Consider the following 27652-nt stretch of genomic DNA (forward strand, 5'->3'; position numbering starts at 1 on the left):
TTCTTTGTAGGATGGCATAAATATGGGCATAGACTATGATATGGACCAAAGGCAAAAAATTTGGCGAGTGGCCGGTCACTGTGTTATTTATCTACTAACAGATATTCAATGAAGAGGAGAACAAATAAGTTAAAAACCCTTAATGTCAGATCAAGAAAAAAAAGAGAGCTGTCTTTTCTGTTCTGGTCGACGACCCAAGATCAACTATCCGGCGTGGCTTAAAACATCGATATTCCCGGCATCTAGTGAAAGGAATACCAACGTTTCTCGAATACACCAGAAAATATGATTTTTATTGTCGGGTTCATAAAATAAGCCACTCTTTTATTTACAATTTAATGTATTAACTCATGCTGTTAAAATGAGACCACCGGGAGAAAACTTTTAACAAAATAAGTCACCAAGTACCCGACATTAATCAGAAAGGCTTAAAATATTTGTCAACTTAAAAAAAAGACAATTTATTCATTTGGATTGCCATTAAAATGGGCGTTCATAATCTGTTCTAGCTGTCAACGGATTTTTTTTTAAAAAAACATGCCACCAGATAAGTATAAGAAAGCAAGTACGGCCAGGGGAAAATTATACGGTGGTGTGAATTTGTATAAAAATGTTCCTAGGGTAATCTGCAAAAATTAAAATGTAGCGGGTTTCCTTAATGGAAGAAAGATACACATTTCAATATTATAAAATAAATTAAAATATTCAAGTCCTTTTTTATGTTTATGTTATATTTAGTATGTTGGTTTTGTTTATATTTTGTTTAGTATTGTATATATCAGACGCGTGCGGTGAGACATTTTTCCTTTCGCTCGCTCGCGTGTTAAGTGATGAGACAGAGATTTTCTCACCCACTCTTATCACTTAATATGCGAGCGAGCAAAATAGAAAAGATTTCACCGCACGCGACTGACTGTATATACAAATATCTATATTAGCTACATAAATTCATAAATTAAAAATAAATAATAAATCATTAAGGGCAGTAAAATGTTTACTCGTTAGTACTCGCTCAGACTGTATTGTTGTTAAAAAGACTAACTGACGCGTTTTAAGAATCCTATTAACATTATCATCATCATAAAATAGAATTTAACTGTGTTTATTGAATAGGTACAATTTCTAAACACTCTGTAGCTTAAAGCGTGGGTAGACTAATGGAAAGCGGTAAAAGACACATACATCTTCGATACAAACTACCTTATATCGTTTTAAATATATTATGAAATATTACTAATTTTTTTAATTATTTAACAAAATTAATGCAATTAATTTATATTTGATTAAATAATTATATTATTTTAATTTATTTTTTTAATAATTTTAATATTATCAAAAATAAATTATTATAAAAATCATGTCTAATAGTATCATGAAGTCTAAACGATTTTATAAAAAATATAATATTATAAGTAAACATAATATTATATAAAAAATTATGTCTAATGATTCCATGAAATCTATACAAACAAATCTCTATTTCACTACATTCAATGAACCAGCTATTATTATTCTAATCGACAACTACTTTGAATCCTATTTAATTTAATAAGCTACTTATTTTATTATTTATTCAATATATTCACACATTCGTATTTTATTTCATTTTTTAACTTTTTAATACAAATTTATTCATAAATCATGTATTTTATTTTTTTAAATAAAATCTACGCAATAAATATTATATAGCAATATTTATTTATTAAAAAAATTATATTTCTCTGTGGCAGGTATATAGGGCTCTTTATGTACTTTTCTTAAATGAGCAAGAGGGACGGAAAACTCCAGCGCATGCGCTCCGTGTGTCTGCAAGTGGGGTAAGGGAATAAAAATCAATTCATGGTTTTGCTATGTATGGGAACATGTGTTCACACATACATACATACATATATACAATACTTCTACACCTTTATACACATATACATTGACAATAATTTATCACCTAATTAAGTCACATTGTAAATAATTATTACGTTATAATGAATCTGAATTACGTAAATTTAATAATTTTAAATCCAATTCCTTTCCGAAATAGATGCCATATATCCCCACACGGATCGTATATCTATATCAAATTTTAAAGGTAATTCTTCCATCTTCCAATCTGAGTTTAACTCATATTTTTTCAATACATGAATCACGCATGTTTTCATCAGTAACATACCGAAAGCTCGACCTAAAAAAATAGTGATATTGTAATGATAAATAGATTTTTTATATAATGCTTAAGCACAAACCTGAGCATTTCCTTGGACCTCCACTGAAAGGAACAAAGGCAAATGCGTGTCTGTTTGCGGAATTCTCTTGAGAAAATCTTTCCGGAATAAATTTGTCTGGTTGATCCCATACATTCGGATTTCGATGATTTAGAAAGCTAGATGTCACGATGGACGTTCCAACAGGAATATTGATATTGGCTTTAAATTAAACAATGCAGTTTTCGAATATTATTAAATCAAATATTTCAAGTTAAAATCATTAACTTACTGTCTTTCCACGTAAAAGCTTCTGAGACATATCTTAAACTATATGGACCCGGACTAAACAGTCTTAAATTTTCTTTAATACACATTTCTGTATATGGAAACAAGGACAAGTCTTTAAAATTTAAAGGTCGATTTGGATCGTTTTCGAAGAAGGCTTTTATTTCTGCGAATACTTTGTCTTGACATTCTTTATGTATGGCTATATTTAAAAAGAAAAATTGTAGAACAACTCCAGTGGTATCAGAAGCCTGAAAAGATTTACATTATGAAATAAAAAATAATGAATTAAAATAATATTACCACTTACGGCATTCCATAAGTTCATTATTTCTCCAACTACTTCATCCTCGCTCATTTTGCCTTCTACATAAGCTTTTATTAATATTTTCATCGTAGCTTGTTCAGAAATATCCACTATATTAAAATATTATATTAAATACATTAAGCCAAGTTCTGAACCAGAATTTGGAGGTAAAAGTGACATCTATTGATATTTAATTAAAAATATATAGTAGTACACCATTTAAATAATAAAAAAATTACAATACCTAAATTGAAACCTTTTCTATCCTTGATAAGAATATCAAATATTTTTTGAGCGAAATTCCTCAATTTATCTGTGGCCTTTTTTTGTTCAATTCCTAACTGACTCCAGTTATATAGCGGTGTAATCTTATACCAGAATTTGATTATTCTCTTAACAACACTATCAGTCATTCTACAAAAAACGCATACATTTAATATATGAGTTAACCTCGAACCCCAAAATACTGACATTTCAACTGCAGCGAAGAGTTCGTCATCATGCCCGTTTCTAAATTTTAGTTCAATTCCATACATTGATTCTAAAATTATATATTGAAGTATATTGTACATGCTTAATACAATTATCAGTGTATGTGCATCATTAAATTTACCAGTAACGCAATCAGATGTAAATCTCAAAATTATTTTGCCAAAATCAATGACTCCTTTATTACATATATTTTGTATTGCTTGTTCTAAATGAATACAGTTCCTCTCTATGTGATCGAAGTACTCCTTGTTGACATTTACACTAAAAGATGGGGTAATTATTTTTTTATGTATTCTCCACTTTGAATCTAAAAATATAGTAAGAGTAATATTAATAAAATTTATGAATAGAACCATACACATATCTGATTACTTTTGAGGAAAATCCAAAAAATAATATTGTAACTAGTGTTTATTTTTTGAGAAATTTATTACATCATTAATTTACTTCAAATTATTATATAAGATAAGATATTACTATAATTCGAACTAAAATATTTAATGAATTGTGGGGGTCGGTTTATTTTGTATTCAAAACTATGCGGTACTCTGGTAACACTGACATGACAGCAGCGTAGGCGACATTAATTGGCGGACCAAGACAGATTATGACGACCTGCGGATCTCGTTCACTTGACACTTATATCATTTGATTCACTAACTATGTAACTATCGTAACAATTTTCAATAAAATATTACTGCAGTATATATCAATATCAAATATTTTCAATAAAATATTACCACTTTGTGCCTAATTGCTACCCATCACTATCCGTCCACCAAAGCATTTTAATTAAATATCGTTTTCCATCACATGCTATTTACCCTAGTATTTTGCAAAAAATATGTATAGTATATATAGCATTTCCATGAAAATATTGTTTCATTTAGCTGGCGAACAAATCCTTGATAAAGACTTAACAATATAAATACTCCTGTTTTTCCGTTAACAGTTTAATATTCAAGGAAACGAAATGTTTGCTTATCATAATTTCTAGTAAGTCATTAAACTGATATTTTCAATTCCGTCTCTTTTCTCACTACCTGCTCTGAATGCAGCTATGAATTAACCGAATATAGACAGCAACTTTTGGGTTAAAAACCATATAAAATATTTAAAAATACATAAATTTAATTCTTAACCAAAGAAGTGTTCAAAAATTCTTAAAAAACCTAAAAATTTCTCGAAAAATGAGAAATCATAATTTTATATTTTTTCGAGAAATTCTCTAAAGTTAACACTATTTGTAATGGATTTTAACATACATATGTATATTAATTAAAAAAACATGTTTTAATCATGATGATTCAAAAAGCAGAATGTGATACAGGAGATAAAGCGAGAGGAATTTTGATGTCTAAGATGCATCTCGTACTGAATGACCTGTCACCAAAGACGTAGATGATGTAATGGACATTATTGATAGTGACGACGTGTGAGGTTGATCGGTCACAAAACATAACTGTCACTACTGTTTCGAAACGTTTACAAAGACTTAAAATGGTCAAAAAGCTCGATAAATGGGTGCTGCATCAATTAAACGATACAAATAAAGTCAACCAAATTTCGAATAATATAATTTTGAAGTATGAATAATATAATTTACATACTTAAATATTGACAAAATATTATTGCAAAAATGAAAACCGGAAATGTATTTTACCTACTCAAAAATATCTACAATAATATACTGTATTAATATAATACTAATTACATATAAAACATTTCTCGAAAACATTCAACATTTCTCGAAAATTATCGAGAAAATCGAGAAGTAAAAATGAGAATTCTCATTTTACAAGTAATTAAAACATCGAGAAACCAGAATGCTTATGCTCAAGAGTGCTGCTCATTAGGTGATTATACATGTCACACAGGGCCCTTAAGCTTATTGATTAATGCGTATATCTTAAATACTTTAATGCATATATTTTTTACATCTAGAATTAAAGTTTATATGTAAAAAAATATTATTTTTGTTATTAATATACCTCATTTAAAAAAAATAGTTTAATAAATATTATTTTTTCTCAGATAAAATCCGATTTTAGATATCGTATACATATAAAGTAGATAATATGTATTTACATTTACTACCATCTGTCATAGTAAGTAAACCAGATCCAAAAGCATGAGTCCAATAACCGATAGTTTTTGGTGGCTTATCAGTAACATATTTAGAGTAGGCGTTCTGAAAAATAATATAATTTTATATAGATAAATTAACAATACATAACTATATGAAATATATTACAAACCTCAATATCATCAGGAGATATACATACTATATGAAAATCTGAGCCTAACCATACCCGATATAGACCATTATATTTTCTGAAACCATTTAATAGTGGATATATTGGAGCTGAAAATAAAATATTTTTATAATATTATTTAATTGAAGAAGATAAATATATTTTATACAAATATTTTCATACACCCAGTACGATAGGTCTCCCAAATAAATTTCACATTGCCTACAATGGGTAATGCAAAGTCGCCTGGCAGTTTAGATGAAAGAATATACAAATCTTTTCTACTCCATAACCACTTCGATAATAACACAGTGACACAAAAGAACGCCAATATTTGCAGTGGCGTTAAAGTTAGATCTATCATGTTGAATCCTAAATCAAATAAACGAATATTTAAATTTTTTTTGCGCGACTACTATAATAAAATACTGTAAATAGTATTTTCAAGGTTCAAAAGCAGCAGCATAGTTTCAATATAACCTATTTTAATAAAAATAAATTAAAAATTTATCCCAAATTTTATTTAGAATGTTTAAAAATATTACAAATGTATCAGAAAAATACGTTGCCACTAGGATAATAAAAAGCATAACCATATTATAAGTGCAAAGGTGTATTTTTATGTTATGTTGCGATATTAGTCGCTGTATCTAGCATAAATCAGTTTTTAAGAAATGTAAAAAATTGTCAACAAGGATAACTCATACAAAAAATAATAATATGAACAACAATTTAAACTTGAATTATTGTTATAATATGTATGTTTATTTTCAAAACTGGTTTATAAAAATAATGTAACCAAGGTTGTAGTACTGCAGATCTTTCGCCCACCACCTGAAGATGCTGCCTTAGCATCAACCTAAGCCAACGGCAGGGCACCCGAATCGGAGGGTTCATCCCAGCACCGATTATCTGCGATATTTTCCGAGAACCACGCAGCTGGATGGCGGCCATAAGTTACCAATCAAAACGGTGCGTTTTATTTAAATTATAGCTTCGTTTTTACATTCTATTGTTTTTATAATGTTTTATTTTTTAGCAACTAAATTTATTTCAAATAAACATATTATACCAGACAGGTGAATTGCGCCTCAATCATGATTTATATTAAGAGTGAATTTTTTTAAATGTATTTATTTTTTTATATATTTATTAAAATTTAAACCATTGTTACCTGACTCGTTAACCAAATGCAAAATGACGGTCAAAAGTATAAGACGTTTAACATTTTTTTAAATAATATATATCATTCAAAACACGAAAGAAAGGCAGACACAAACTGAACCAACTACTGTATTGAGCAGTGGAATAATTTCCATAGAATAATTGCCAAGCCCTTCAGTACTAGTCTTTGCAGGTAAAAACAGGACGCGACCGAGAACTATGACCACCCTCCAAGTCCCGAAAGGTTGTCAACTATGCTTCTGAGCTCCCAAAATAAAAGCATTGGGAACCAATTATGGATAGTACCCGTAAGTCTTCAAATATAAATATCGATGGAATACACGTACATTGTACTTTTTCAAGCCCTAATTCATTAGCCAAGCACACACGTACGGATTTTCCCGACGGACACCCGGACAGATCTGTCCGGGCTTCGCCACACACACAAAATGTCTGAGCTCGAACATCTGTCTGTTTTGAGCTCAGACAAATTGACGTGTTTTTATGTGATTCTGCATTTCAACTAAACAAACATATTATGAAGCCCTATCCTTACAGTACTAGAAGAATAACTAATGGCGATCATTACGCATTTCGAACCGCAATTCATACAGTGTAGCCGGCTTCTAGTATGCTAAAGTATTATTAAAATAGTGCGCATTTTGCAAGACAAAACCGAACATCTTTATCGATACGCTATAAGTTTCTGCAATGTGCAGGCTTAATTTCCAGTACTTCTCAAAGTTCACGCTTAAATTCTTATTAAAGGAAGGACTGTCTAGAATATTTCCACAGAGATCGTACAATAGAAGTTTCTGCTGGCATTGAGGATCATAACACTGACAAAAAGTCAATCTAAAGCCCACTTTTATAATAAAAAATAAGATCTTCCTGCTGGTCAAGGGAATTAGAAATCAACTGCACTCTATTGAACATTTTCAATTCGTCTGCATATAATAATTTAGTGATTTATTGCTGTTTCTATATAGCATTGTGGCTATTATTTACAGCATGTTAAATCTTAAGTAAGGAGTCTACGATATACACCAGAAAGTTGTTTACCTCTATAAAACTACTAAAAAACCTTCTCACGTTATTTTTAAGGCCGCTTTTTAAATATGGTGATCAAGTCTTGTACGGCGCTTAAAATAATAATTCTACAATATACATATTTTAAAATTATTTTATAACAATCAATAAAATAAAACAATTATAGCCTAATTTATTGTGATTTTTTAGTTTCACGTAGAAATATCATACATGTTTTCCTCTAAATGATTATAATACTAACAACAACACAATACTTATAACCTAAAAGAGATAAAATAACTCACAAATTTATGTATGTAAATAATAACATAAATGCGTAAATGGTTTCTAATGTGTGAAATTATTTATGAATTATGGCAAAATTCAAATTTTTCATTGAATGCAAATCTTACTTAAGTCGTTACCATTATTTTTGGGAAATAATAGTGTCGAATGTATTATTAGCACTATTAAATTGTAACAAATAAATAATATGAATTAAAATTATAATATTGACTTACTTCAATTTTCTTTAAAAATATTTGTACTTGTTTTAAATATATATTTTTTTCACAGTAATTATAATTCTATTAAGATAATAATATAATAAGATCACGAATAAATTTTTATAAAAGCTTTGATAATCTCCATATTTTTAATAAATTCCTGTAAAAAAATGTTAATCACTACACATATGTTCTTATCACTGAACAGTCACCGAATAAAGTAAATATATGTCTATTAGCTAACCAGAATTAGGTCGGTCAAGGTATGTTACGGATACAACAATATATATATATATATATATATATATATATATATATATATATATATATATATATATATATATAATATATTAGTGCATTCCGGGTTAAGAACCACACTAGACGATCCCATTGCGAATATGCCGCCCCCAAGCAAGTGCCGCCCGGGGCAGCCCAACCCCCTATAGCTACGCTACTGTCTGCATTGTTATCCAGTTTGCTCGCAATCATATTAAATTTCAATAAATAAAATGTAAGCAATCAACTTTATATAATTTTAACAACTATATATAATAATGTAGAAGTATCATACATGGATTTCTCTAATTATTTATAATACTAACAACAACACAAAATTTATTCACATAATCAGATAAAATAAATATATTATTATAATTTAGTTATTGTAATTAATTTCTAGTGTGTGAAATTATTTATGAATTATAGCAAAATTTAAATTTTTCATTGTATGCAAATCTTTCTAAATTCGTCACGATTATTTTTGTAGTAAAACATTTGTCAACACAATGCTGACGAATGTATTTTTAGCACTTCTAAGTAAATATACTAAATTTTTATTTGTAGTTTATAAATACTAAAATAGTATAAATTAAAATTATAAAATGACCTACTCTAATGTTCTTAAAAAAATATTTGTACTTACTTTTGAATATTTATTTTTCAACAATATTTTTATTTTTCCACAGTAAATATAAATCTATTAAGATAATTTATTATAACATCATGAATCAATTTTAGTAGACGTTTTGTTCATATTGATTGTTTCAAAAAATTCGTGTGAAAAGTGCTATACACTACACTTGTGTTCTTATCACTGAACAGTCACCAAATGATTTAAATATTTGTATTTTAAGCTAACCAGAGGGTAGGTCAAGGTTAGTTAAGGATACAACAAAATGTCAAATAATTAAAAGTACCAGTCGTTAATCTTATCTTCTTTAGATATAATATTTTATCTAAATTATCGAAAAAGTTGTATGATACATTATCCTTATTTATATATTAAAAAAAAATAGAATTATACGACTTTATATCTAGTTTTATAATAATAAATATATTCCAAAAATATTATTAAACATAAATAAAATAACACAAATTAAGTCTTGATTTGCCGTTGAAAATACATATATTATGGATCCATTTCTACAAATAAATCATTATTATAGAATCGAACTGTAACATTGATACAAATACAACTAGATGGAAGTTAGATTTTTAGTATTTAAATAAATAAATTGATATTTTAATTTAAGTTATGGGTGAAATGTGAAATAAATTGTAGTGTTTTGCAGAAAACCTAAAAAGGTATAAATTAATAATAATTTTAATACTGTGTAACCGTACTTTAAATAGATACACATGTATGTCTGTAATATTTTAAGGGTAATATAAACAACTTATAAATATCAATTTAAAGTTTTTAATTAAAAAGCTAATATTTTCATCTTTTTTTAAACATAATGCACGTAAAAATAACATAACAATGAATAATAAGATTTAGGAAATCAAAGGTTATCAATATTGTAGACGACTAAAACATATGTATTAGAAATATTATCTTGAATAGACAATTGTGCTTGTTGTCATCCGCTCCATATTTTGGCCTACCGGCGACTGTTTTGCGTGAAACGCTCATTTTCTTGCACTCTGCGCTTATAATTTCACACAAAAAATTGTCATCTGCACGTATAGTTTGCTCTTCATTTTAAACTTAATATTTAATGTTTGACGTTTCTAATTTTAGAGTAAAACATATAAACATTTTAAAATAATAATACTTTTAATTTTAATAATAAAATAAAATATTTTTTAAAAGCAAACATACGTAGTATGGTTCTTTTAGATAGAGATACACAATACAAACAGCTCATAAATAAATTCTTACTTATTAAAACTATTTTTAATATCTATATGTACAGGCATATCTGTTAGAAAGTTTAATCTTATAATTTGGTATATTAAAATAAAGGATTTTTAATTTGTAAGTAATAATATATTTTATTTTATTTAACTATTGGATACCTGACCATTGAAAAAAAAATAATGTAGAGCAGCTCAAACTGTTTTTTTTTATTATTTAATAATAATATGTCTTAAACTTTATAGATTATTCCTATAAACTTATAAAATATTATGATATTGATGATATCATGTAGTAAAACTCACTTTTGCACTGGTAATTTAATTCCTCATTTTTTACCTTTATAAATAAAAAGTTAAAATTACACATTTTCTGCCCAATTTCGCTTTTTAATATTTATTTTGTAACCCCATGTGCTTCTTACTCCTATATCAAATTTTAGTGGTATATCGGTATAATTCCAGTCTGATTGTAGTTCATATTTCATTAACACGTGGGCCATCCCTGCTTTAATAATTAATTTCGCCAAAGTAGAACCTAAAAATATTTTATATATAGATTTCACAAGAAATATGAATATATATAATTATATTTGTATTATAAATTATAATATACCCGGACATTTTCTGGGTCCTCCACTAAACGTGATTAATGATAAAGGATCATAATCTTTAGAAAAACGTTCTGGAATAAATTTTTCAGGTGTTTCCCAATTACTTGGAAGACGCTGAGAACAATAACTCGATATTACAAAAGTTGTATCAGGTGGAATGAAAAAATCATCTGAAATTTGTTATTTTTTTAAAATAAATAAAATTATTTAAAGATATATATTTAATATTTACATTTTTCTGTTTTGAATCTAACACTCTTCGTCACGTATCGTAAAGAAATAGGTGCTGGAGATACTAATCTTGCTGTCTCTTTGTAGCACATATCCAAGTATTTAAAATTATCTAAGTCTTTTATTTTGATGTTTGCATCAGGATCATTTTTATAAAATTCTTTAATTTCGTTGAAAGATTTATCTTGGCATACTTTATGGGTAGCCATAGTCATGAAAAAGTGTGTTAGTAGTAAAGCTGATGTGTCAGAACCCTGAAAGCAAAATATAGAAGATTATTATGAGTATCAATTATGATTTTTAAATCAAATTTATATCAGAAACACTAACAGCATTCCATAAATTGGTAATTTCATCAATAGCATCATCTTCAGAAAATTCACCTTTTGCACGACACTCAAGTATAATATCTATAGCTGACTTTCCTAAATTTTCAACTAGAAATAAAAATTAAATATAGATAATTAATATATAAATCATTTAAAAAACTTACAATCGACTGGTAATTTGCCCTGTGATTTTATATTTGTATCGTAAATCTCTTGAGATAATTTTCTAAGTAAATTTGTGGCATACTTTTGCTTTTTACTTAATTCACTACACTCATATATTTCATTACATCGATACCAAAATTTTATAACTCTTTCGAAAACACTTTGAGACATTCTGTAAAAATAATAATAATTTAACAAGTGTTATATGTTTATGTATTTTATATATTTTAATAATGAAATATTACATCTCTACTGCTTCAAAAATATTATCGCGACTACCACTCTTAAAATTTAATTCAGTATCAAACAGTGCTTCTAAAACATAAAATATAAAATAATATACATATAATATTCATAAACATACATGTAAGTACAAACCTGAAATTATATCGGAAGTATATCTATGAGCATAAACAGAAATATCAAACAATCCTTTATTGCACAATTTTTCAAGTATATTCTGTAGATGAATACAGTTTTTCTGTATATTAGGATAACATTTCTTAATGATTGATAAATTAAATATTGGTGATAGTAGTTTTTTGTGTGTTTTCCATTTAATTTCATCTGCGAATAATTATATATTTTTTATATATAATATTTTTTACATAAATAACACAAAAATTATATAATAAAACCATTATTAACTGCAGTTAACGTTAGCAAACCAGCTCCCATGACGTTTTTCCAACTTCCAAGTGCTTGTGGAGGTTTTGCAGTAATTGATTTATTAAAAGCAACCTTAAATATACAGCTTGTTATTTAGATTATGTTATATATTATTAATTTGAAACGTTTACCGTTAATTCTTGTGGTTCTAAAGCAATAATATAGTAATCTAATCCAAGCCAAACGCCATAAGTTCCTTTATATGTTTTGTAACCTTCCAAAATCACAGTCATTACATCTAGAAGTATTATGTTTGTAATTATGATTATAATTACTTAATAATATTAAAATTTATTACCTTTTCTGTAGATATTTAACAAATAAAAAATACTTCCAATTAAGGGTAGCGAAAATGGGCCAGGAAGTTTCATCGAGAGCACATATAATTTTCTTCGACTCCAAATCCATCTCAAATATAATAAAGATAATATAACAATAAAAACTGAACCAGTGAATTGCAAGTAAAACATTTAGTTTATGCTTAACAACACACAAAGTATATTTAATATTTCGTAAGAGATCTAATAGCACGTGTACTTTCTATGAACGTGAATTTAAAATGTTACATAATGCCCAAAATATAATGTTTACTAGGCAGAGTGTATGCATATACAGGATGATTCTAAAATTGTGTTGAAATGCTTATAAAAATTGAAAACAAAGTTTATTCAATCATACTAGGGCTTTAAAATTTCAATAAATACAGAATGAACGGTTTACAAAATTAGAGCCTTTCATTTTTTTATAGTAATTTTTACTATGGTGCAAATTTATACTTATAGAGATAATAGCATATATCATTTTGGTCCACCTTTTGTATAAAACGCAGTGTACCATAAAACGTGTTTTACACTGCGACCTTTTGCTTAGAGCCGTCTAATAATTTTTGTATAAATAGTAAAAACTCAAGGAAAAAACACAAATTAAAAATACAATATCGTGTTGAAAATATTTGTTTAAGTATATTAGATTCGTCCTTAAAACCATTATCAATACTGATTAACGCTTATGTAACATATTTAAAGGAAAAATATTTTATAGAGCCAACCTAGAGCTTTATACATAGTCTCCATACTGAAATCTTTCATCAAAATATAGAAAATTCCAGTATGTAAGTCTTTTCTTTAATGCTATCTAAATATTGATGTAAACATCTCCCCCACATCTACTTTGCCACGGATTTAGGTATAAAATTTCAAGTTTATATAACTTAACGGCAGCCCGCGGTAACCTGACGGCTACCTTTCAAATTTAATATCAGACAATCAGCTTTTGGGATTTAGAACAAAACTTGGTTTGATGACGATAAATAATGCCGAACTGTAATTATCAATTAAAGAAATTTTGCGTGAAAAATTAAAAAATCACTTTGGTGAGCTAAATTTCATATTAGATTGTCGTGCCAGTATTTAATGTTTTATTGGATACACAAATTTTTTCTTTGTAAATATTCATGAAGGTATTTTACATCGCAAATGAAACCAAATAAAAAATTATGAAAAACTGCGTATTTAGCTTATAAGTAATTTTTTAATATGCAATTAAATTCAGGAAATGCCAGTTTTGACTGAATTTGCTTATATTAATTGATTTATTCGTACAGAAGGTTGACAACAAATGTAAATAAAAATATATGTTTTTAATCTTAAAGTCACGGGAAAGAGAAAAATAAAAAAACTTGCTTAGTAACCACATTTAAATTTAATTTTTAATATTATTTATAAGCTGATTTTTAGAAGAATACTAAGAAAAGCAAAAAATAAGTATGGCACGGAGCGTTTTCTTGCTGAAATCGTAATATGTGCTTGGGAATAATTTCCAGTAGGAATCCATTAAAGCGGATTGAAACATCAAAATATAAATGTCAGTATTCATACTACCTTCGTAAGTGTACAGGTTTCTTACCCCTTTGCCACCATGCAACCCCAGACCATAACGCTTCCGCCATTATATTTTACTTTATGTACTACATAATCAGCTAGATATTCTTCTCCGGCTCTTCGACGCAGGTGTACTACACCAGGATTTTGCAAGAATTAAAAAAAATGTTAAATAAAAGTATGATTATTCTTCAAAATTATTGGTTAGGAAATTTTTGAATAAATTTAGTTTTCGATATTTTTTATAGTAAGCAATTTTAGTTTAAAATTACCTTAAAGTTGGATTCAGACTATGCATTTAAAAAGAGTTACACAGGTGCCCTATTATTATGACCAAGGCTGTATGTTTACGATAAATATTAATAATAAACAGAAAACAAATGTATGTATAATATATATAATATAAAGGAATTCAATAATAATAAAAAATATGAAAAAAAAAAGCAATTTCATAAATATTTAAATACAGACATTACATATAAAAAGTATTACAGTAAATATTAAGTTTTAACAATAAATAAATATAAAAATAAATTAAACACAGTCATGATATATTAAAAATGTTTAATAATCACAACAAATATAAATATAAAACGTAATTCAATTACCATTATTTTCTTCCTATTACTAATATAATTTAGCAAATAATAAGCAAAAAAAACCGGTGGCTATAAATTATAAAGGTGTCTTATGAGCCTTATGGATTTCAAATGGATAATACTTTTGATAAATCAATATTTTTGGCTAATTTAGCCTCGACCGACAAAAAGCCTAAAGATAAAAGATGGTTTCGATACATAGTTTTCCTCAAAACATTTTTAATACTTTGTAAGCAACTATATGATCGTTTAGCTTGGGCCACAGCTACTAGTATTGTGCTCCAAAATAATAACAGATAACAATATTGAGAAACATTGGTTAAAGATTGAGTTTAATTTTATGTAGCAACTGTATAGGTAAAATATTTTGTTTCAATATTTGCATCATATATTAAATTTAAATTTAATATTTCCTCTAATAACAAACAACTCACCAATAATTATCGTAGTTTTTTTTTGCAATTTTTTGAATCTCGTCGTCATTCTAGTCAAGCGAAATCACCATAGGAAACTGAATGTGTTATTTATTTATTTTGCTACATCTAATCTTGTTGTCAAATTACCGATAATACAATATATAAAAACATTAAATACATTAAATGGAGATAATTCAGCTGGTGTTGTTGTTGATTATTGTTATTTCTTGGCTTCTTCATTTTTCATCGATATAAAAATTCAGATCGAATACCTAAATTTACTGCTACTAATTTACATTCGTTGAATATTGCCTCTCAATTCTAATATTTTTTAATGGTTCAAAAAGCAATCAAATACCAACGGAACCACGGCAAAAAAATACACTCTGTTTTTTAAATAATAAACTTTATTGTAAAAGTACTTCCTATAAAGTGGGTGCTTTTGAATTAAATGTTCCGCTCCTTTTATTTCTTATATGTAGAAAAAGGGCAAAAGGACCTTATACCTGAAATACATGGCAAACAACTAGTTTTGTTCGGATTCGTTTGAGGTGGTTTTAGTTTTTTTAATTATATTCTTGTCGGGCTCCTCAAGGAGAACAGGCCCCAAGAATTTGTCCTCTCTCCCCCCATCTCGGCAGGCCTGTGTACGGCATAGGTAATTTTTATTCTTATTATTCATCACAATATATAATCATCCGTAAGATTAAAATAATCTAGAAAAACCAAATCTGTATGAGTGCTGTTGATACATCCAATCAAGAGCTAGCAAAATATCCAGCAAAGGATTTCCAACCACTGATTATGTAAAAAAAACTCGTTATTAGAGTTTATAGATAAGATTCGTGAAATAAAATTGGACGATCAAGGTCTTCTAAAAAGTTTTGATGTAAACACATTGTTTACAAGTATTCCCATTACGGAAACCATTAACTATGTACAATACATTGTTAAGAAACATAACCCGCTGAAACACATCGTGGAGCTGACGAAATATTGTCGTATTCTATTTACAAAGGGGATTTCTATAAACAATTTGAAGGAATACCTATAGGTTCACGGTTTTCGCCAGTAATAGCTAATCTGTTCCTGGAAACTTTGAAACAGAAGCTTTAGAAAAAACGTATAATGAAACCTGAAGTATGGCTAAGATTTATTTGACCAACGAAATATATCCACGCCTTTAGAAAGAGAAATTTTCTTGATGGACATCTTTCGCAGGTCGAATTGTGCAACGGGATAAGTGACTTTGCGGTGATTTTTGTCGTCTGGTCATATATTGTTTCCACGCATATTACGCACTAAAAAATATTCCTTCTTTGCATTGGAGGATGTTTACAACGTATTATTTATGTGTACCCTTTTATTCCTGGACGTAAGAAGGGCTTTTAAGTGGTCCGTTCAGTTACACTCTTGTGTCAAGTTCATCCATATTATTGTCGTGGTTACGGTGATTAAGTGCGCAAGTTTCAAGAAGAACCCCTACAATATTATTTAATTTAATAAACTACTAATATTTTCTTATTTATTGAATATATTCACACATTTATTTTAATAGAAATTTATTTATAAATCGTGTACTTTATTTTTTAAATAAAATCTTCGCCATAAATATTTTAAAGCCTTATTTACTTACATAAAAAAAATTGTATAGCAGGTATATTTATGTTCTTTATGTACTTTTATTAAATGGCCAAGAAAGACTGAAAACTTGCGTCGCAAAAAAGGTACGGTATAAAAATCATGAGAACAAAACAAGTATGAGAACATCGAACATTTATTCACATATATACATCACTACATTTTTATGCACACATATCATATATTGATAATTATTTATTACTAAATTAAGTCATACTGTGAACATTTATTACGTTATATTAAATCTGTAATAAATTTAATAATATTAAATCCAATTCCTTTCCGAAATAGATGCTTTATATCCCCAAACAGATCGTATATCTATATCAAATTTTATAGGTAGTTCTTCCAGCTTCCAATCTGAGTATAACTCATATTTTTTCAATACATGAATCACGCATGATTTCATCAACATCATACCATAAGCTCGACCTGAAAATTCGATGATATTGCAATGATAAACAGATTTTTTATATAATGCTTTAACACAAACCTGAGCATTTTCTTGGACCTCCGCTGAAAGGGGCAAAGGCAAATGCGTGTCTGTTTGCGGAATTCTCTTGAGAAAATCTTTCCGGAATAAATTTTTCCGGTTGATCCCACACCTTCGGATTTCGATGGTTTAGAAAGCTAGATATTACGATGGACGTTCCAGCAGGAATATTGATATTAGCTTAAAATTAAACAATGCAATTATTAAATATGATTAAATCAAATTTATCGGTAAAATCATTAACTTACTGTTTTTCCATGTAAAAGCTTCTGAGACATATCTTAAACTATATGGACCCGAACTAAATAGTCTTAAAGTTTCTTTAATACACATTTCTGTATATGGAAACGCAGATAAGTCTTCAAAATTTAAAGGTTGATTTGGATCGTTTCCGAAGAAGGCTTTTATTTCTGCAAAAATTTTGTCTTGACATTTTTTATGCATAGCTATATTTAGAAATAAAAATTGTAGAGCAACTCCAGTGGTGTCAGTAGCCTGAAAAGATTTAAGTTAATAAATAAAAAATGTTTAATTAAAATAATAATAATACTTACTGCATTCCATAAGTTCATTATTTCTCCAACTACTTCATCCTCGTTCATTTTGCCTTCTACATAAGCTTTTATTAGTATTTTCATTGTAGCTTGTTCAGGATTGTCCACTATATAACATTATATTAAATTAATAATCAAGTTCTGAACCAGAGTTTAGACTTAAAAGTGACATCAATTATTATTTATTTTAAAGTACATAGTAGTACACCACTTAAAAAATAAAAATATATTTTATAATACCTAAATTGCCATATTTTCTATCCTTGATTAGTATATCAAATATTTTTTGAGCGAAATTCCTCAATTTATCTGTGGCCTTTTTTTGTTCAATTCCTAATTGACTCCAATTATACAGCGGTGTAAGCTTATACCAAAATTGTATTATTCTCTTAACAACACTATTAGTCATTCTATAAAAAAATTATTAAAATTATGCGATAACCCCGAACTCAACCAAAATAATTTATAAAAACACATACATTTCAATTGCATCAAAGAGTTCGTCATCATGTCCGTTTCTAAATTTTAGTTCAACTCCATACATTGATTCTAAAATTATATATATGTAAGTAAATTATATATGCTAATATAAGCATCAGTTTAGGTATATCATTCAATTTACCAGTAACGCAATCTGCTGTAAATCTTAACATTATATTGCCAAAGTCAATGACTCCTTTATTACATAAATTTTGTAATACTTGTTGTAAATGAGTACAGTTCCTCTCTATGTGCTCGAAATACTCTTTGTTTACATTTACACTAAAAGATGGGGTAATTATTTTTTTATGCATTTTCCACTTTGAATCTAAAAACATAATAAGAATAATGATAACATTTTATACTAGAACAAAACGCATATTTGATTACTTTTGAGTAAAATCTAAAAATAAAATTGTAATAAGTATTTATCATTTCTTCATGTTTTTTATTTCTCTTTGAACAAAAAAACATGTAATATACAATATGCATTTTCTGATTTTGGTTACAACAATCTGGGTCAACCTTTACACACGAGTACCTAAGTATTATGTAAGATGTATATTATTATAATTCTGACTAAAACAATAATGTTTCTAATACCTATATGACTTTTTCCCTTGTATTTTGCAAAAAATATCAACATCCCATTTAGAAGAAAACATTGATTCTTATTTTATCTAGTCAGCTAACATATAATCATTCTTGAGCCACTGATGTTTATATTTTTTTGAGCGGATATTGTTTGAAATTGAAAATATTGAAAAAGCAAAATGCATATGCTCAAGACTATTGCGTATTAGGTGATTATATACGGACACAGTGCTCTCGAGCTTCTTAATTATCCTGTAAGGCTTTATTGCATATATTTATTTTCTATATCTTGAGTCAAAGTATTCGTTAAAAATTATAAAAAAATAAATTATAAATTTATCTTATTTAAAAACAAATAGTGTAATAATGGTTAATTTTCTCTTAAAATTAAGAAAAAAATCTGGTTTTTGATATCAAATACGAATAAAGTATATATTTTTTATTTACCTTTACTACCATCTGACATGGTAATTAAACCAGATCCCAAAGCTTGAACCCAATAACCGATGCTTTTTGGTGGTTTATCAGTAACATATTTAGAATAGGCATTCTGAAAAGAGAATTAGTTTTATACGCGTATATATACATATGTATGTACACACATACATATATATTGCCTTACAAACCTCAACATCTTCAGGAGATATACATACTATATGAAAATCTGAGCCTAACCATACCCGATATAGACCATTGTATTTTCTGAAACCATTTTGAAGTGGATATATTGGAGCTAAAAATAGATTTTATTCATAATATTATTAAGTTAAAGAAGATAAATATATATTTATAGAAATATTTTCATACACCCAGCACGATAGGTGTCAAATATAAATTTCACATTGCCTACAATGGGTAATGCAAAGTCGCCTGGCAGTTTTGATGAAAGAATATACAAATCTTTTCTACTCCATAACCACTTTGCCACTAACACGATGACACAAAAGAACGCCAATAATTGTAGTGGCGTTAAAGTTAGATCTATCATGTTGAAACCTGAATCAAATAAACAAATATTTAAATTTTGTTTGTGCAACTATTATAATAAAATACTGTAAATAGTATTTTCAAGGTTCAAAAGCAGCAGAATAGTTTCAATATAACCCATTTTAATAAAAATAAATTAAAAATTTATACCAAATTTTAATTAGAATGTTTAAAAATATTACATATATATCAGAAAAATACGTTGCCACTAGGATAATAAAAAGCATAACCATATTATAAGTGCAAAGGTGTATTTTTATGTTGTGTTGCGATATTAGTTGCTGTATCTGGCATTAATCAGTTTTTAAGAAATGTAAAAAATTGTCAACAAGGAAAACTCATACAAAAAATAATAATATGAACAGAAATTTAAACTTAAATTATTGTTGTAATATGTATGTTTATTTTCAAAACTGGTTTATAAAAATAATATAACCAAGGTTGTAGTACTGCAGATCTTTAACCCTACTATTATAAAAAAGTACTGTAAATCATAGTTTCAAGATTCAAAAGCAAAAATATTATTTTAAATATTTATTATCTATTTCATTACCTTTACTACATTGTATATACATATGTAAGAACTCTGCCTCAATTTTCAACAACACTTTTGCAAAATTACAATGATCTCAAATTGCGCCCTTAAAATGAAGGCAATGGGAAACAAGTATTCCTTCAAGTATCGCCTTTCACTCCTTTGATTCGTTGCGCAATAAATCTATACAATAAAATCAGCTTCTAGTATGCTGTGGACTAGGGCATCCATAAAGAGTGCGCAATACTTGAAGTAGTGCGCATTTCTCAAGATAAAAAAGACCATCTTCACAAATATTCTGTGAGTCTCTGCAATGTGCAGGCAGAATTTCCAGTGTTTCTTAAACATTGATTGAGGACCAGGTATGACACTTACTAAAAGTCAGTCGGTTATAAAAAGCCCACTTTTATAAAAATTAAGTTCCTCCTGCTAGTCAATGGAATCAGAAATCAACTGCACTCTTTTTAAAATGTTCGATTCGTCTGCATATAGTAGTTTAATGATTTGTTGCCGTCTTTGCTATTATTGAAAATTAACTGAAGTTGGATCATTACTCCAAAGGCATGGTTTTAGCATGTTAAATCTTTAGTAAAGAGTTAAAGATAAATGAAAATACCAGAAAATTGTTTATCTTTATAAAACTCCAAAAATACCATATCACGTTGTATTTAAGATCAACTCTTGTACGATAATTAAACTGATAATTTTACAATATATGTTTATGCTTTACAATTAACTTGTTTTACAGTTACAATTACATTCATTTTTGTAATGTGTGAAATTATTTATGAATTATCGCAAAATTTAAATTTTTCATTGTATGCAAATTATTTTTATGGAAATAATGGTGACGAATGTATTATTAGCACTTTTAAGTTGTAACAAATAAATAGTATGCTTTGAATTTTTATTACTAACCTAATTTAATACGTATTTTAAAAAAATATTTTTCAACAATATTAATACATCGATATTTTTATTTTTGGGAAATAATGGTGACGAATGTTATATTGTAACAAATTAATAGTATGAAATAAAATTATAATTTTGACCTACTTCAGTTTTCCTTTAAAATATTTGTACTTGTTTTAAATATTTATTAAATATTAAATAATCGATATTTTTATTTTCCACGATTAATTTAACTATATTAGGATAACAATAATAATTTTAGGATAAGTTTTGTTTATCTCGATATTTTTTTAAGAAATTCGTGTGAAAAAATGTTATACACTACACATGTGTTCTTATCACTGAACACTCACCAAATGAAATAAATATATTATATTAGTTAATATATCTATTAGTTAAATAGAGTTGCGGTGGTCAAGGCTTGTTACGGATACAATATATATATATATATATATATATATATATATATATATATATATATATATATATATATATATATATATATATATATATATATATATATATATATATATATATATATATATATATATATATATATATATATATATATATATATATATATATATATATATATATTTAAAAAATCTTGATTCATCGCGATTTTTGCTTACTTGTATTCTATATTTCGGCAGTGATTTTCTGGCCATGATCACGAAATATTATTATATATTTTTTTATTATTATATAAAATTATTTTTTACACGTGCTTATGTAGAAAGATCATTTTCTGCAATGAAAAGAATTAAAATTTTACTAGAAATAATCAAAGTGAGAATAAATATTCACTTTTTAAAGAAAACTTTTAGACTAGTTAATGAAAGACAATATAAGAACGTCGAATCAAATTAATTTGCAAAAAATATGTACATAATATGTTCATCAAAGAAATAAAAGAATTTAAAAAATATACTTTCCCCCCCCCCCTTGATTCCCTGTTTCAAAACGCACTGCACACTACTGATGTACGTATATGTTATTATTCTGTTGATTGTAGTTTTCAGGTTTTTTTATATTAAAGTTTGTATTATTTAAAACGTATCTATATTATTATATCTTTTAAAAAAATAAAAGGTAAGGAGGCGTAGTAGCATAAAGGTTGGAAACTGCTGATCTAGGGCGTAATCTTGACCTTTTCTCAGCCGCTGCAGACTTTGAGCTGCGTCGGATTCGATTCGGTCTTATGATTTGATATTTTTTCATTTATTGAACAGCAATTTTATTTAAATGAATATAGATATATTTGGCTAGTGCCGAATATGCATCTCATTTTACCGCTTTTATATGTTTAGAGGCTTTTTGTGCGATTTCTTTATTTGTTTGGTTTATGTAGGATTTATCACAATCTGCACAAAATATTTAGTATGTGCCTTGAGATTTGGAATTAAATTTGTGCTTGTCCAATGTAGTTATTTGTGCAAATCAAGTGCCCATTGAATAGTTCCGAATTAAAATGCGATCTTGAGTTATTATTAAACTGTCGTAATAAATGCATTTTGCCAAATTGTACCAATTTTTTAAACACCTCTAAATATCAAAAAAGTTAAAAACATCATTTCCCAAGCTCATGTCACAATTCTTCGTCGCGATATACGTCAGAAACAGAGTATATTGTACTCAAAACAGTAGAAATATAGAGCTTTGCTTAAAAACACATCATGTGACAGTAATTAGAATACAATAGATTCTTCGGCAACCCGTCACATCAATAAATTGCAATAAAACATGGATGAACATGTACGTCATAATTTTAATTACCTCAATACAAAGCAATTAAAGACAAGTGTGTGCGCAATCAGTGACGAATAATTGAGAAAACAGTGAGTTAAAATTAAAAAATGATAACAACCTAATACGTATACGTAATATTCTTTTGATATTACTTAATTTTGCTTATCCCAGGATAATTAAAACTATGTATGTACAACAATTGTGTTTTATGTTTTCATTCGGTTTTAAATATGATGCATAAAAATATAACAATGCATTATAAGACTAAGAAAATCAAAGGTTATCAATATTGTGGTGACATGACAAAAACATGTGTAGATTAAATATTATCTTGAATAGACGACTGTGTGAAACGCTCATATTATGGCGTTGTACACTTATAATTTCGCCCAAAAATTTGTTATCATATTTGCTTGTTTGCCATTTCTCATTTAACTCTCTTAAGATTCCTAATTATTGACTTTAAAAAATTATTGTACCTCTGATAAAATATATAATAATGAACTTAATTTGGACATGAGCGGTCAAGAATTTTATGAATTCATAAAAAATAAAACAGAAAATGGCCATTTTGTAAAGACTGCAATGTCATACAAAAAATATTCATGGAAAAGTCTTAATAAATAAATTGTTTATTATATGTTAATTTATATAGATTTCATATTTTACTAATATAAAATAAATAAAATATTAAGGTAAATACATAACATATATGTAATGATTTTTTAATTATTAATACATATATATATATAGAAATTAAACATGTTTTTTGTCATCGTCACCGTATGAGACCTAGGTCTGAGATGGCAACCCTAGTCATGAAAAAGTCATATGAATATGATATTAAGATACATCTTTTATTCATAAAATAAAAACAGGCATTTGATAATTTAAACTAAAATATGATACTTAGAATATGCGTAATTGACTAAATAAGAGTCTTAAAACTTTGATAATAAGGATAAATTTCTTTCCGTGTGTATTAGGCATTATCATTTTCGCCTCTTATTGTTTTACAATAACATATTTTGTGAAAAATGTCAAAGCATAGTGATTCGGAAACTACCTGTAAGTTTAAATTGTAATATTATACATGCTTTTATATATTACAATTATCCCATCTATGTATTTTATATTATTCCTAAATCTGAAATAGAGTGAAAATAAAATTACGGTCTACTGATTATTTATTAATATAATAAGATACAGAATGGTAGATGCAATAACAGGTTCAGCAAACTTGTTTTGCAACACGCATAAGGTTTTTTATTTTAGGCTAAGGGCAGCATGTTTTCAATAATAATAAAATACATCACTTAAAGTATAAATGTTTTTATATCATAAAAATCCTGATTTTATTTCCTATTTTACGACAAATATCGTCGAGATATTTGTCGTAAAATAGGATATTGTTTAAATAATACTAAAAATAATAAAATATCAGTTATATGATCTGACGACAAAATTTTAATACAATTTTTTTTATTTTAGATTATGTTTTAAATATTTAGTGAATTATATTGTTAATAATTTTTCGAGTAACAAATTTTGATCTAAATTCAATATGTTAATATAAATAAAACATTTACAATATTTGTATTAAAATTATGTTTAATTGCAAATTATTGTATGTCATATAATTATACATACGTATATTTATATACTACATACATATACAAGTCGCTAATTTCAATCGCTTGTTACAATATACCTTTATACATATTAGTAATAAATGTAGATTGATCTGCTAAGAAAAGTTTTTATATTTTATATGTGTCCTAATATGAATAAGTTATATTTATTTTTATTTTAAAATAACATGTCATGGTCAAGCGATCAATGTGACTATTCCTTTTGAAAAGTAAGTTTCAAGTAGTTGAACTAATTAATCCCTTAAAAATATAATATACTGATTATTATTCTAAGAGCTTTACGTATAATATATTTTGTAATGAAAAGATTGTTTCCAATTATTCCCAAATCCGTTCAGTCACTTTAACTTTGTATCCCCATTTACTACGGTAATTGACATCCAGAGACAATGGTATTTCATTGATTTTCCAATCACTGTGAAATTCGAATTTTCTCAGCAAATGTACGAAGCATGCTGTCATTATCATATGTGAAAACGGACGACCTTAAATAGATAAAAATAATTATATTTATAATATAGCAAAGCAAACATTAAGGACGAAAACTTACCCACACATCTTCTTGGGCCAATGCCAAATGGAATGTATGAGTACGGATGTCGCTTTTCTGTCTCCTCTGGAGTAAAACGTTCTGGAATATATTTTTCAGGCATGTTCCATTGATCAGGATTCCTGTGGGCTAAATAACTGGAAACTATGAACGTTGTGCCTTTAGGTATGATCAGTTTTTCTGAAAAATAAAATCGGTAGTTTATTTTACTCGAGACAATTACTTATAATAAGTAAATAATTACTGCTTTTGAATTCAAAGTCTTCATTAGCATATCTTGTCGTAATTGGTCCCGTTGAAAAAAACCTCAGGCTTTCTTTTAAACACATCTCTAAATAAGGAAAATTATTAAGATGCTCAAACTCTACGATTGCGTTCCTATCGTTTTTGTAAAACTCCTTGATTTCTTGAAAAGCTTTTGATTGGCAGTCTCTGTTCATGGCGAGTGATAGTACTGCAAATTTTATTCCAGATGCAGCAGTCCCAGCCTATTTTTTGGAATTTAAATTAAATAATAAATTATTATTGAATTTAAATATTTATTAAGTATTACCGCAGGAAATATATTCATGAACTCTTCAATAACTTGATCGGCACTCAGAGTTTTTTTAAAATAGGCTTTCATTAATAATTCGCTTGCTGCTGATTCTGATAAGGTTTCTGCAAAAATAATTTTAATTATTTTTTTAATACACTTCCAGATTACTATAAAAATAATGTATTTCTTACCATTAACTATATTATTATTATGTTGTTCAATCTTTTTATCGAATAACTCTTGAGCGAATTCTCTCAAAATTACTGTACCTTCAAGCTGACGTTTTCCTATTTCTGAACGGTAGAAAATTGAACTAAATCTAAACCAAAATTTAATCGTACGGTGTATTATGACTCCCATTATACTAAAATTATAGTAAAATATTATAAATTCAAACAATTTAAAAATAAAAATAGTTTTAGAATTTAATAAAGATTCATACTCAGCTAAAGCTACGAATACCTTGTCTCGTTTTCCATCCCTAAAACTTACATCCACACCAAAGAAACTATCTAAAAATAAATATAATTTAATTTAAAACATGATTATTGCTTATTTAGATTTTGATATACACTATACCTAAAGTGGCATCAGCACAAAATCTCTTGATAATCCATTGCATTTCTACTAAGCCATGATCGCACACATTTTTCACGTCTTCTTCGAGTAATAAACATTTTCTACGCACAGTTTCATAATATATTTTATTTGTGTTAATACCCATTGATGGGTAAATTATCTTTTTGTGTTCTTTCCATGAATCATTTAATACTAAAAGTAAATAAGTATATGTCATTTGCCTTATGATACTCACATATATATTATAATACGTTACATTCTTTTCCTGATTTCGTTACTAAACCACTACCCATAGCAGATTTCCACCACGATTGCACGTCTAAAGATTTACAGTATACTTTACTTGAAGATAAACTCTAAAAATATTATTTTTAAAGATGAGCAATATGTACTATTAACCTAAACTTAAAATATATTACCTCAATATCTTCTGGATCAATAACTATTATATATAGATCGGTCCCAAACCATGATCTAAATAAGCCCGAATATTTATTTCTACATTTCCATAATATCTTTAAAGGTTCTGTTAATTAATAATAATATTTTTAATAAACATTACCTCAATTAAAAATATAAGTTTATTTAAAAATAAAATTAATGTACTTACCCTCGCTGAATATCAGTTCCATCAATAAAAATATGCTACCAATAAATGGAAATGATATAGGTCCAGGCAATTTCATTGAAGTTATATAGAAGTATCTCCTTTTCCAAAGCCATAATCCGAACAATATACCAATGAAGCAGTAAATTAAAATATGCATAGTTTTAAATGTGTAATTTCCTTATTTTTAAATAAAACTTATGGGTGAACGCAATTATTATAAAAGTTACACTTTTACTCGCTTTTGGCTGATACAACCTTGCACTGTTCGATCAGTGTTCCATATGAACATTTCTGCTTTTAATGCAGTTGCAGGAAAAATAAAATAAAATCATCTTGTTCCAGTTGCTTTAAACCAGCGGTCCCAACTAAAGACCAAGCTAAAAGTAATTTTTTTAAATAATTATTATTTTAATACTACAAATTTTGGTTCTAAATTGACTTAATAAATGGTTTTTTAAAATTGTGAAATAAAAAATGGACCTAATTACACAGAAAATAAT

At 27.3% G+C, this 27652-nt stretch overlaps 2 protein-coding genes across 5 annotated transcripts; both read right to left on the minus strand.

Annotated features, from left to right (window-relative positions):
* Nucleotides 1-1840: 1840 nt before the first annotated feature.
* Nucleotides 1841-27446, minus strand: LOC148232084 (uncharacterized). The gene is made up of 31 exons (XM_088191215.1): nt 27153-27446; nt 26962-27068; nt 26799-26898; nt 26543-26734; nt 26406-26475; nt 26155-26327; nt 25979-26085; nt 25670-25913; nt 25426-25605; nt 25196-25360; nt 12682-12849; nt 12515-12621; nt 12353-12455; nt 12093-12281; nt 11960-12029; nt 11714-11886; nt 11551-11657; nt 11222-11474; nt 10992-11159; nt 10744-10913; nt 8006-8012; nt 5721-5909; nt 5541-5647; nt 5371-5473; nt 3404-3589; nt 3262-3331; nt 3035-3204; nt 2794-2900; nt 2488-2734; nt 2238-2417; nt 1841-2176 (listed from the first exon to the last, which is right to left on the minus strand). The coding sequence occupies exons 1-31, from the start codon at nt 27307-27309 to the stop codon at nt 2010-2012; spliced, it is 4536 nt and encodes a 1511-aa protein (XP_088047341.1). The 5' UTR covers nt 27310-27446; the 3' UTR covers nt 1841-2009.
* LOC148232085 (cytochrome P450 4d10-like) lies at nt 17038-21837 on the minus strand. 4 transcript variants are annotated; one of them, XM_088192131.1, is made up of 11 exons: nt 21619-21837; nt 19848-20036; nt 19667-19773; nt 19488-19590; nt 18589-18774; nt 18446-18515; nt 18207-18376; nt 17967-18073; nt 17661-17907; nt 17413-17592; nt 17038-17351 (listed from the first exon to the last, which is right to left on the minus strand). In XM_088192131.1, exons 2-11 carry the CDS (start codon nt 20026-20028, stop codon nt 17185-17187), a joined length of 1518 nt encoding a protein of 505 aa, XP_088048257.1. In that variant the 5' UTR covers nt 20029-20036; nt 21619-21837; the 3' UTR covers nt 17038-17184. The 4 variants fall into 4 exon arrangements, 3 of the variants coding, with proteins under 3 accessions (XP_088048257.1, XP_088048256.1, XP_088048258.1); XM_088192130.1 differs by lacking the exon at nt 21619-21837 and adding an exon at nt 20581-21396; XR_015810641.1 differs by lacking the exons at nt 17038-17351; nt 17413-17592; nt 21619-21837 and adding an exon at nt 20581-21412 and having other exon boundaries at nt 17866-17907; nt 17967-18124.
* Nucleotides 27447-27652: the final 206 nt, after the last annotated feature.

Source organism: Plectrocnemia conspersa, unplaced genomic scaffold, assembly GCF_051122295.1.
Source record: "Plectrocnemia conspersa isolate PC_06_02 unplaced genomic scaffold, ASM5112229v1 ptg000009l, whole genome shotgun sequence".
Taxonomy (NCBI): Eukaryota; Metazoa; Arthropoda; class Insecta; order Trichoptera; family Polycentropodidae; genus Plectrocnemia; species Plectrocnemia conspersa.